The sequence below is a fragment of the Bufo bufo genome, chromosome 1, assembly GCF_905171765.1.
Source record: "Bufo bufo chromosome 1, aBufBuf1.1, whole genome shotgun sequence".
Taxonomy (NCBI): domain Eukaryota; kingdom Metazoa; phylum Chordata; class Amphibia; order Anura; family Bufonidae; genus Bufo; species Bufo bufo.
This window is the reverse complement of record NC_053389.1, coordinates 663,939,203-663,952,602: the sequence shown is the minus strand read 5'-3', so window position 1 is coordinate 663,952,602 and position 13,400 is coordinate 663,939,203. Positions and strand designations below refer to the sequence as shown.

General features: G+C 45.9%; 1 protein-coding gene across 2 annotated transcripts in view; it reads right to left on the bottom strand.

Moving 5' to 3' along the window:
* DTWD1 (DTW domain containing 1) overlaps positions 1-13,400 on the bottom strand; it is a 33,159-nt gene that overhangs the window by 18,668 nt on the left and 1,091 nt on the right. Inside the window, exon 2 of one of the 2 annotated variants that reach the window (XM_040414023.1) lies at positions 9,691-9,910. The exons of the other annotated variant lie outside the window; for it this stretch is intronic. Within the exon in view, the coding sequence (XP_040269957.1) occupies positions 9,691-9,888 (198 nt within the window). The 5' untranslated portion in view covers positions 9,889-9,910. The remainder of the gene's footprint in view (positions 1-9,690; positions 9,911-13,400) is intronic. 2 annotated transcript variants of the gene reach the window in all.

Below are 13,400 nucleotides of genomic sequence, written 5' to 3'. Positions count from 1 at the left end.
CAAAGATGCCGCCCTGAAATTTCTTCGCCTTCATCTCTTGGATTTCCTTATCCCAGCGTGTTTGATCGTTATTCAAATCCTGTTCAAAATGTGTCATCACATCAGAATCTCCTATTGCCCGCAGTTTCTCTTGCAGCGGTGTAATTGATTTTTCAATATCATCCAGTTGCTTCTTCTCATAGCCAATCAATAATTCAATAAATGTCCGTGAACACAATTTGCAGGCCTCCTCCCATCTTTGTTTCAGGACATCATCTTCTAGTGGGAAAGAGGGGCATACCTGCACCCGAAGGCCCCTCGGAGCCAGATCTCTAGTGAGGTACTGTTCCAACGCGGCCTTGTTCCACCACGTTTTTGTCCTATAACGCCCGCCGCTCCTGGATGGCGATCGTCGCGCAGTAACTGCGTGACTGTCCTCCTCCGGACCGGCCGGGCGTGGCTTCCAGCGCGGCGTTCAGGGCAGACTGCCGGGCGCCATGTAATGAGCATCCACCATTTGATAGTATTCAGGTGAGTCGAAACAGACGGATGACAGGCCAGCCAATGAGACTAGTGATCTGATTGATGACTGCCGATCAGCAAATAGGACATAACTGTTCCACCTAGTTAAGGGACTATCCTTATCACACCAGCCAGTACCCCTTGAAAAAGCTGAACGCAAAACGTGCGTTGGGGAGCGGACCGGTGGTGTTGCTGCGTGGTATACTAAGTTGCTTGGTCAGTATTTTCTATGTGCCTATTTTAATTGTAGTCACCATATTGCCTCAGTCAACCTTTGTGGTGTGTATCATCACCCCCAAATTTTGGTATCTGTTGTACAATATATGCATATATAGCGGTCGGGTTTAATATACCTTTCTACTGATGACCAATCAAGATTATTGCACGTGCACTTTATTAATATATAGATCAAGGTTTGGTGGCTCACTCACTGATAATACAATGGAATAGGTGCACTGCCACACAGCACCCCCTATTGCTGTTAGAAGTACAAATTGGAAAAAGAGGATTTGGCGTCACTCAGTATCCGGCATCAATACAGGCAAAGCAAAAGACAATGTTCAAGAAATGTTATTTATTAAAGGACTCACAACATGTTGTATAAGATAACAAAATAAAATAACAGATAAAATACTTGAAATAGAAATTTTAAAAATTGTGAAGATTGCACATATAGCTTGTTAGGACCACTATATTGAGTTCTATATTCAGTCTCTAATGTCCATATTGTTGCAAAATTCGTAATAGATCATATGGTATTACCAAGTAGAGCCAATAACAGTTCGTGTTGGTTTAAAGCACTTTAAATTAATTGTAGGTGTACTTTACCACTCCTGTTAACCGTGCGGATGCTTGGCTGTAAGCTGCAAGGATCACTCCTGTTGGCCGTGCGGCCGCTTGGCTGTGAGCTGCTTGGCTGTGAACTACAAGGATCACTCCTGTTGGCCGTGCGGTTGCTTGGCTGTGAGCTGCAAGGACCTTTGGAGGCGAACTCGCCTATCGACACTTCCCCGTATTGCTGGATATTGCAAACTGCTCTGACCTTCCAGGACCTGGCCGTGGCGTCCCACGTGGTTTAGCCGGGTAGGTCAGGTGACTTCCTATTCCAGGAGGGGGGTTTTCAAATAAGTACAGCGTTCACTTGTGATTATAGGTGTCTTCCTTATATCGTCCCACACTGTCTGCCGACCATACGCGTTTCGGGATGAAGTCCCTTCCTCAGTGGCATTAATATATACCAGCAGTTCACCATCGGTCCTCTTGGTTTTTAATATGTATTGTGACCTGTGTTAAATGTCTTTGTGTGACTTGTGTCAATCATGTGTGTTTTTTGTGATTTTCTAATAAAAACATCGGCAAAGCATTATCCGTACCAGCCACATAGCAGTATGAATAGAAGAGATCATATGACATATGCAGCAGTGCTCAGACAAGTTACTACCACAACAGTGCCCACAGAAATTGGCCAGCTAAAGAATTACCTTTGAACAATCTGGGTCTGAGGTTCATATCCAGATATAGGCCCCTTTCAGACAAGCGAGTGTCTCCCTGCGGACTCGCAGAGCAGCACCCGGCCTGAACTCCCAGCACTGCCGGGGTCACATAGAATTACATGGATTTAAGATGCCATGTAACCCTTACAGTTCTGGAATGTATTAGATGACACTGACAGCATTATGTACTATTAGGCTTTTTTTGTATAGCAAAAAAACGCCATGCATTTTTAGCATCTTCGCAGCAATGTTTTAGTGCTTTTTAAACATTAGGCTCCCAGCGCCATACATGTACAGCGCTGGGAGGTTCTTTAAAAGTGGTGCCCGCAGGCAGCGGGTGTCATACTCGGCAGGTCTCTGCTGTTTGAAACAGCAGAGGCCTGCGGGTAATGTCCGCGACTGGCAATAATGTCAATCGCAGTAATTTAACCTCTTCAGGACACATGACGTACTGGTACGTCATGTGTATTTCCGATCACCGGGCGAACCCGGTGCCTGCTCAAATCATTGAGCAGGCACCTCGGCTAAATGCGCAGGGGGGGGGGGTCCCGTGACTCCCCTGTGTCGGCGATCGCTGCAAAACGCAGGTCAATTCAGACCTGCAGTTTGCGGCTTTACCTGCGGTTTGCGGCGGCGATCGGCAGTGCCATCGGGTCACCATGCGTCTGTGGGGGAACACCCGATGGCATGGAAGGCAGCACGATGCCTCCGGTGACGAGCATGTGAGATCCAGGGGAAGCTGTATGAGTAATACTCACTGTATTACTCATACAGCCAATGCATTCTAATACAGAAGTATTGGAATGCATTGTAAGGATTAGACCCCCAAAAGTTCAAGTCCCAAAGTGGGACAAAAAATAAAGGGAAAAATAAATTAGCAAAAATAAAGTTTTCCTCCAAAAAAATTAAAAGTTTGAAGTAAAAATAAACAAAAACGTAATTTTCCCCAAATAAAGTAAAAAAAAATTGGTAAAAAATGGAAAGAAAAAAAAAAAAAAAAAGTATACATATTAGGTATCGCCACATCCGTATTGACCGGCTCTATAAACATATCACATGACCTAACCCCACAGATGAACACCGTAAAAAAATTTAAATAAAAACTGTGCTAAATAAACCATTTTTTGTCACCTTACATCACAAAAAGTGTAATAGCAAGCGATCAAAAAGTCACACGCACCCCAAAATAGAGCCAATAAAACAGTCATCTCATCCTGCAAAAATCATACCCTACCCAAGGGAATCGCCCAAAAACTGAAAAAATTATGGCTCTCAGACTATGGAAACACTTAGGGCTCTTTCACACTTGCGTTGTCCGGATCCGGAGTGTACTCCACTTGCCGGAATTACACTCCGGATCCGGAAAAACGCAAGTGTACTGAAAGCATTTGAAGACTGAACCGTCTTCAAAATGCTTTCAGTGTTACTATGGCACCCAGGACGCTATTAAAGTCCTGGTTGCCATAGTAGGAGCGGGGAGCGGTATACTTACAGTCCGTGCGGCTCCCGGGGCGCTCCAGAATGACGTCAGGGCGCCCCATGCGCATGGATGACGTGTCCAATGCGATCACATGATCCATGCGCTTGGGGCGCCCTGACGTTACTCTGGAGCGCCCCGGGAGCCGCACGGAGGGTAAGTATGCTGCTCCCCCGCTCCCCGCTACACTTTACCATGGCTGCCAGGCCTTTAGCGTCCCGGCAGCCATGGTAACCATTCAGAAAAAGCTAAATATCGGCTCCGGCAATGCGCCGAAACGACGTTTAGCTTAAGGCCGGATCCGAATCAATGCCTTTCAATGGGCATTGCGGCAAGTGTTCCGGATTTTTGGCCGGAGCAAAAAGCGCAGCATGCTGCGGTATTTTCTCTGGCCAAAAAACGTTCCGTTCCGGAACTGAAGACATCCTGATGCATCCTGAACGGATTTCACTCCATTCAGAATGCATGGGGATAATCCTGATCAGGATTCTTCCGGCATAGAGCCCCGACGACGGAACTCTATGCCGGAAGAAAAGAACGCAGGTGTGAAAGAGCCCTAAAACATGATTTTTTTTTTGTTTCAAAAAAGAAATCATTGTGTAAAACTTACATAAATAAAATAAAAAAGTATACATATTAGGTATCGCCGCATTCGTGACAACCTGCTCTATAAAAATATCACATGATCTAACTTGTCAGATGAATGTTGTAAATAACAAAAAATAAAAACGGTGCCAAAACAGCTATTTATTGTTACCTTGCCTCACATAAAGTGTAATATAGAGCAACCAAAAATCATATGTACCCTAAACTAGTACCAACAATACTGCCACCCTATCCCGTAGTTTCTAAAATGGGGTCACTTTTTTGGAGTTTCTACTCTAGGGGTGCATCAGGGGGGCTTCAAATGGGACATGGTGTCAAAAAAAACAGTCCAGCAAAACCTGCCTTCCAAAAACTGTATGGCATTCCTTTCCTTCTGCGCCCTGCCGTGTGCCTGTACAGCGGTTTACGACCACATATGGGGTGTTTCTGTAAACTACAGAATCAGGGCCATAAATATTGAGTTTGGTTTGGCTGTTAACCCTTGCTTTGTAACTGGAAAAAAATTATTAAAATGGAAAATCTGCCAAAAAAGGGAAATTTTGAAATTGTATCTCTATTTTCTATTAATTCTTGTGAAACACCTAAAGGGTTAACAAAGTTTGTAAAATCTGTTTTGAATACCTTGAGGGGTGTAGTTTATAGAATGGGGTCATTTTTGGGTGGTTTCTATTATGTAAGCCTCGCAAAGTGACTTCAGACCTGAACTGGTCCCTGAAAATTGGGTTTTTGAAAATTTCAGAAAAATTTCAAGATTTGCTTCTAAACTTCTAAGCCTTGTAACATCCCCAAAAAATAAAATATCATTCCCAAAATGATCCAAACATGAAGTAGACATATGGGGAATGTAAAGTAATAACTATTTTTGGAGGTATTACTATGTATTATAGAAGTAGAGAAATTGAAACTTGGAAATTTGCAATTTTTTACAAATTTTTGGTAAATTTTGTATTTTTTTATAAATAAAAATTTATTTTTTTGACTTCATTTTACCAGTGTCATGAAGTACAACAGGGCTCAACAAATCCCAGGCGCCAGGTCGCCATGGCGACTAGGAATTTTGTCCTGGCGCCTGGGTATTTGCCCCTGCTTGAAAATAGGCCCAGCACACCAGCAGCCGGGCGCAGCCACTGGAGGGTTAGGACCGCGAGCAAAATGAAACTTTTTTTTTTTTTTAAATCACTTGCGCCCAGGCTCGGACTGCCACCCTGGCCGGACCCCTCAGCTTTCGGCTCCATCGTGGTTTGGCCACTCTCTCTCGCCGTCTATCGGTCGCAGCGTGCTGATGTCGCCGCGCGTCATCTCCAGGGCAGTTAAAATGGCGAAGCCTTTACCAGAGCCCGGCCGGTACTTATGTGATAACTGTCCGGCAGACATCAGAGCCCGTGTCCCAGTGAGAGAGCCTCGGCGGGGGGAAGAGGAGTTAGTGCAGGGGAGGCAGAGCGGGAGCACAGGTAGCGGCGCTGCACAGTGGAGGAAAGAGAATCAGCCCATCATCATTCCTCCTGCTGTATACAGCAGGGGACATGATCGGGCAGCGCAACATCCCAGGACACCAAGTGCTGCCAGGTCCCTGCACTGCCGGCTCTGCGGCGGTAAATGATGCGCTCTGCACTTATCCGGTAGGCTCAAAGTTTGTAATGTCTGTTGGCCTCGAGCACGGCCATGAACCCAGCGGGGAGCTGCATACCTGCTGCCGTCATTAGGCCGGAGCTCCTGCTAGCCACAACTGGTGGCCATTCCTGCTCCATCCCTGCAGTTACCATTCGGCCATTTCTTAGTTCTTTCCCTTTCTAGGAAAGCTGGGTGACAGCCTGTATACCACACAGAAAGTCGGGTGGCAGCTCTTAGGAGAGCTGTGTGGTATACAGTCTGTCTGTCACCCAGCTTTCCTGGTCTCCTGAAGAGAATATATCTCAGTATAGGAACATTTAGATACGTTATCATATGATTTACCCATTCAGGAGTCTTGGAAAGCCGGGTTGCAGCTCCTATGAGAACTAAGACTACTGAATGGCCAAATCATCTGATGACTTCTCTATATGTTCCCATACTGAGATATATTCTCCTCAGGAAAGCTGGGTGACAGGCTGTATACCACACAGTTCTCCTAGAAGCTGCCATAAGACTCCTGAATGGCTAAATCATCTGATAACTTCTCTATATGTTCCCGTACTGAGATATGTTCTCCTCAGGACTAGGAGACCAGGAAAGCTTGGTGACAATCCATGAGAGAGCTGGAAGACCCCCTCAGTATTCCTAGGGTAATTCCAATGGAAATATTTTCCACAGAGGAATTACCTGTTGTGGATTTTTATTAAACTCTACATGTAGCGTGTGGATTTGCTGTGGAATTCAGCCACGATCAGTTACACATGGTGAAATCATATATTACCACGGTGCGGATTTGAAATGTGCACAGTAGGTTCATTTCCGTGTGGATTTTATGAAGTGTGAGGATTTTTGGTAAAATCTTATCCATTTTGCTGGTATTTGCTGCAATATGCTGTGGATTTCATAGCTGCAGTTCTAGGAGATGAATGATGAGCCCGGACCAAACATCCTGAGGAAGAGATCTCAGTTCTGTCAGCTGCAGCACAGGGATTATACACACAGTGACGTCACAGCGCAGGGATTATACACACAGTGACGTCACAGCGCAGGGATTATACACACAGTGACGTCACAGCGCAGGGATTATACACACAGTGACGTCACAGCGCAGGGATTATACACACAGTGACGTCACAGCGCAGGGATTATACACACAGTGACGTCACAGTACACTGATAATAAACAATGCCCATGTTGTTTGGTTCTAGACTTCTTTATATGTTAATTTAAGAGGTGTTATTTTTGTCGCTGAAAATAAGGCTTTATAAAGGTAAAAAAACCAAAAAAAAAACGCCTCCTAACTTTTTTTTAGCTGGCTCCTAGATTCCAAGGAAATTTGTCAAGCCCTGAAGTACAATATGTGACGAAAAAACTATCTCAGAATGGCCTGGATAAGTCAAAGCGTTTTAAAGTTATCACCACTTAAAGTGACACTGGTCAGATTTGCAAAAAATGGCCTGGTCCTTAAGGTGAAAATGAGCCCGGTCCCTAAGGGGTTAAGCCTTTAAGTTTTATGGGACAAAACTGATAAAACTGTGGCTTAATTGAGTATTTCTTCCAATTTCACCCCTTTTGGAATTTTTTTCCCAGCTTCCCACTACACTGTATCCCATATTATATGGTGGCATTAGAAAGTACAACTTACCCTGCAAAAAACAAGCCCTCATATGACTCTGAACGGAAAAATAAGAGTTATGGCTCCATGAAAATAGTGAAGAGAAACTAAAACGCAAAAACAAAATAACCTCCGGTATACAAGGGGTTAATTGTAAAGTTTTATAGAGGTGTTTTTCAACTCCCATAGAGATGCCTAAGGTAAAAAAATGAAAAACGTCTAAATTAGGCCCCATGCACAAGACCATATTCTTGTTTCGTATCTGATCGGCATTTTTTGTGGACAGCAGACTGTGCTGTTCGCATCCGTATGTCCGCTCCGTCCTGTCCTATTCTTGTCTGTTTTGCAAACAAGGATAGAACATTTCTATAGATGTGAAAAAAATGGCGCCATGCACACAGCCGGAATCAGTTTTTTGTGAATCCATGTTTTCGCACCGCAAAACACATACGGTCATGTGCATTGGGCCTAAATCACCATACCCAGAGCATGCTGCATTTTGCTAAACTCACACAAATGCAACACAAAAAAAATAATGCCAGGCATAAACACCAAGTAAAGACTATGGGGCAGATTTACTAATACTCTTTAGTGCAAACTCAGACTGCACAGTAATAAACGGAGACTGATGCTGGATGATAAATCTTGCATATCTTTAGACTTATTTGTTGGTTAAGTTTAGGGCAAAAAATAAACCAAATTTCTGGTTCATTTTAAGCCTCATTAAATGTATTGGAAGTTTTACTGGCACATCTTCTGCCCGACTATGTGAAACTAGTGTAAGGCTGCAACCATACTAACAGTTTTTGTAATATTTTTCTGGTGCAGCTTTTTTGAGTGTATGCATCAGTCATTCCTTTATAGTTGTAATACTTTTTGGATTCACTGCTGTGATTAATAAATGAAATATAAGGGTCTTATAAATAAAAGGGTCTTTACCATAAACCTTGTGTGAATGAAGCAGCAGTGCACTTCTACAGGACTGACGGACACAGCCTAGTGCTATACTTGGCAGTCCCATATCAGTAGAGCGGTGGCCATGCATGCTCACTACTGCCCCATTCACACAGGGGACTCAGGGACCCCCCGATCCTCACTGTGGTCACAGCCCTAGTGATTAGGGATCGACCGATATTGATTTTTTAGGGCCGATACCGATAATTTGTGAACTTTCAGGCCGATAGCCGATAATTTATACCGATATTCTGGGAATTTTCATTTTTGAAAAAAAAAAAAAATTCCTACACAAATCTGCTGAAAATTAATATGTTTATTGTTAATGTGTATTTTTTTTGTTTATTGTTAATGTGTATTTTTTTTTTACTAACTTTTAGCCCCCTTAGGGACTAGAACCCTTGTCCTATTCACCCTGATAGATCTCTATCAGGGTGAATAGGATCTCACACTGTCCCTGCTGCTCTGTGCATAGTGCACACAGCAGCAAGGAGCTGAACATGGCAGCCAGGGCTTCAATAGCGTCCTGGCTGCCATGGTAACCGATCGGAGCCCCAGGCTTACACTGCTGGGGCTCCGATCGGTGGAGCAGGGGAGAGGGGACCCTGTGGCCACTGCCACCAATGAGTAATACTGGGTGGGGGGGGGGGGGGGGGCGCACTGTGCCACCAATGTTTTTACTATTGGCCGGGATTGGGGTGGGGGGCGCACTGCGCCACCAATGATTAAAACTGGGGGGCTTGGGGAGGGGCGCACTGCGCCACCAATGTTTTTACTATTGGGATGGGGGTGGGGGGCGCACTGCGCCACCAATGATTAATACTGGGGGGCTTGGGGGGGGGCGCACTGCGCCACCAATGAAGATAAGTCTCTCAATCATTCATATACAGGAGGCGGGAGCTGGCTGCAGAATCACATAGCCGGCTCCCGACCTCTATGAGCGGTAGCTGCGATCCGCGGCACCTGAGGAGTTAACTACCGCGGATCGCAGCTATCGCTCATAGAGGTCGGGAGCCGGCTATGTGATTCTGCAGCCAGCTCCCGCCTCCTGTATATGAATGAATGAAAGGCTTATCTTCATTGGTGGCGCAGCGGCCACAGCCCCTCCCCTCCTCTTGTCTTCTCTTCTGTCATTGGCGGCAGCGGCAGCAGCAGCACAGGGGGAGGAGACACTGCTTCCTTCTCCCCTGTGCTGCGGAGGGAACACAGAACGCGCTGAGAGCAGCGCGTTCTGTGTTCCCAATACGTTATCGGTATATCGGCAAAATAGATGCCGATACCGATAACGTTCAAAAACCTCAATATCGGCCGATAATATCGGCCAAACCGATAATCGGTCGATCCCTACTAGTGATCATAACCATTTATGGACAGGTGAGCATTGTTGTTTATGGGGAAACCCACTTAATAGAAGGGAGATGCATACTACTTACCTTCACAGTTGGGAAGTCACCTGTTGGCACACTCTCTACTGGCACGTAACAAGTATAGCAGTAAAACATTCTGGAACCATTACACTTTGGGCATTTCGATCTCCCTTTCTTCTGTGCAGTTTCAAGTACTACTTGAGATGAGAGTTTCAATTTCTCCCAGAGGTTGTTTCCTGATGTGTCTTGTTTGTTACTCGACATTATGCAGATAAATACTTTTGGTCTGGAACAAGAACAGACTAAGATTATTAGCAATGTGCCCCGCAGCTAAAACCCTATTTACTTGCATTGTACTGTACTTGGAATTTCTGGTGGGCAGCAAAAATCTTTAACAAAATTGCTGCCCACTTTGGGAATAGGAGACTATTAGGTTAGTTTCAGTCGAGCGTAGGGTTGGACGATATCAAAAATATTCCCACGATAACGATATTAAGAAATTTATCGCGATAACGATATATATCGCGATAAATGCCCATTTAGAAGAAATTAAAACACTTGGGGCCACAAGGAGACGTTACACTGTATGGGGGCGGCCACAAGGAAACGTTACACTGTATGGGGGCGGCCACAAGGAGACGTTACACTGTATGGGGGCGGCCACAAGGAGACGTTACACTGTATGGGGGCGGCCACAAGGAGACGTTACACTGTATGGGGGCGGCCACAAGGAGACGTTACACTGTATGGGGGCGGCCACAAGGAGACGTTACACTGTATGGGGGCGGCCACAAGGAGACGTTACACTGTATGGGGGCGGCCACAAGGAGACGTTACACTGTATGGGGGCGGCCACAAGGAGACGTTACACTGTATGGGGGCGGCCACAAGGAGACGTTACACTGTATGGGGGCGGCCACAAGGAGACGTTACACTGTATGGGGGCGGCCACAAGGAGACGTTACACTGTATGGGGGCGGCCACAAGGAGACGTTACACTGTATGGGGGCGGCCACAAGGAGACGTTATACTGTATGGGGGCGGCCACAAAAAAACGTTACACTGTATGGGGGCAGCCACAAGGAGACATTATACTGTATGGGGGCAGCCACAAGGAGACGTTACACTGTATGGGGGCGGCCACAAGGAGACGTTACACTGTATGGGGGCGGCCACAAGGAGACGTTACACTGTATGGGGGCGGCCACAAGGAGACGTTACACTGTATGGGGGCGGCCACAAGGAGACGTTACACTGTATGGGGGCGGCCACAAGGAGACGTTATACTGTATGGGGGCGGCCACAAAAAAACGTTACACTGTATGGGGGCAGCCACAAGGAGACATTATACTGTATGGGGGCAGCCACAAGGAGACGTTATACTGTACGGGGCGGCCACAAGGAGACGTTATACTGTATGGGGGCAGCCAGGCAGCCACAAGGAGACGTGAGTATAATGCCGCTCACTAACATGCTGCTCACTGCCCACTAACATGCAGAGACTGAAGAACATTACCGGCACCCGACCTCTAACAGGACCCTGTGATCCGTGCAATTAACCCCTCAGGTGCCACACCTGAGGGGTTAATTGCGCGGATCACAGCGTCCTCTCAGAGGTCGGGTGCTGGGAATGCGAGTCACAGAATTCCTTCCCCCACGCCGAACTGCTAAGAGCGCCGCCGCAAGCGGCCAGCAGGTATCGGCAGTGGTATCGGGGACATTTGCACGAGTACAAGTACTCTGCAAATGTCCAGTATCGGTTCATGCTGGGGCGGGTGGCCGCGGATTTAGAAGCGGTCAGTGCATATGACCGCTTCTATGACGTCACGAAATGCCGCATAAAACAGTACCGATATCAGAGGCATACACAGGTGGGGCCCCACAGAACTCTACTGGGGAGCATTCCCACTAAGGCCTAATTGATATCTCAGTGTTTGAATCAGTGATTTTCACCAGTCAGCTAAAACAAGAAGTGGAGGCTGCACAGACATAAGGTATAATGGAAGATTTGCTCCTGTTCCGCATTTTTTAACCGCACCTGGTTTTAGTTCACAATAACTGACCGTGTGAATATGGCAGCATATGCCAAATCTACACTGCAAGCTTAGGGCTGTATTACACCAACAGACACACCTTTTGTTAGACACACCAACTATTGGTCTGATTGGACAGATATTGGTCAGATAATCTGTTGGTGTAACATAGCCCTAGGTCTGCAGTGTAGATTTGGCATATGCTGCCAGCATCTGACTTCACAGACCCTCAGTGATCAGACAAAGGCATCCATCGTGTACCTCTGATGGACACTAAAAACGCCTTCTGTGGCACAGACATACAGCGCTCAGGTGTTGCACTGCTGTGAAAAGGATTTTAAATAAAATCCAATTCAATTTCCGCTTGTAGTGTAACTTATAATTCTGATATCATGTTGTGCTTTTGGAAAACATGCGGGACAGACCGGCTGTGGTTTCCAAACGCTGGAGGCAAGGGATTTTTTTCATTGACATTTATGTAACATTTGGCCTCTGTGGTTTTGACTTGGATTTTTAGTTTGAAAAGCACTTCAAAACACAAAGTTTAGGGCCCTGTTTACACAGCGTTGGAGCGGCTGGTGGTTTAAAGTTGTGATCTCGCCAAGAATGGATATGTCCTTTCTTGGTGCAGTGGCTGGAAGCTGGTGGGTGTCTATTCACAGCTTAAGGCCTCTTGCACACGAACGTTTATTTTTCCGTTTCCATTCCGTATGCCTTCCGTTTCGTTCAAAGATAGAACATGTCCTATTATTGTCCGCATAACGGACAAGGATAGTACTGTTCTATCAGGGGCCAGCTGTATGTTGTGCCATTCCTTTATTATTCCTACTAGAAGTTATGAATGAATTGCTATTAGCCTTCAGTAAGGGTACAGAGGGGAGGTAACCAGTTGGGGGGGGGGGGGGGGGGGGGGTGTCCCTGCACAGTCTGAAAATGGCAGCACTGATTGGATAGAGTCAGTCTGTGCAGGTACACCCCCCAAACTGGTTACCTCCCCTCTGGAATTCATTCATAACTTCTAGGAACTACTATATTTATGGCATTTTAAACATGCAGTATACACCATTAATGTCTAGTTACATTTCCAGGACTCCCATCAAATGGGAGAAATGCATGAAAAATACATGTGAGCAGCCACAAGACATAGACATACATGTTTGTTACCAGATGGTTGGGGGCTACATAAAATGGTATCAAGGGCCGCAGGTTGTGCACCCCTCTTCTAGTGCAAATAATAAAGGAACGGCACAACATAGAGCCATAAGAATAGAGGCTCCAGAATTGTTAGTACGTGGGGAATGAATGAAGCTACTGCAACAGGAATGTCAGGAGCGGTGACAGGTCCTCGGTCAACAGATTTGTACCCATAAAACTGGCTGACCTGTTACATGTGCTCTTGGCAGCTGAAGGCATCTGTGTTGGTCCCATGTGAGAAAAAGGTTTTAATATATGCAAATGAGCCTCTAGGAGCAATGAGGGTGTTGCCGTTACACCTAGAGGCTCGGCTCTCTCTTCAACTACCATGCCCTCTCCCCTTTGATTGACAGGGCCAGGAGTGATGATGTTTTCACTGCTTGGACCTGTCAATCAAAGTGAAGATTGTGCAGCAGTTGCAGAAAAAACTAAGACTTTAGGTGTAATGGCAACGCCCCCGTTGCTCGTAGAGGCTCATTTGCATATATTAAAGCTTCATTTTTCTCAGCAATGCCGTCACATATGAACATGGGACCAACACAGATGCCT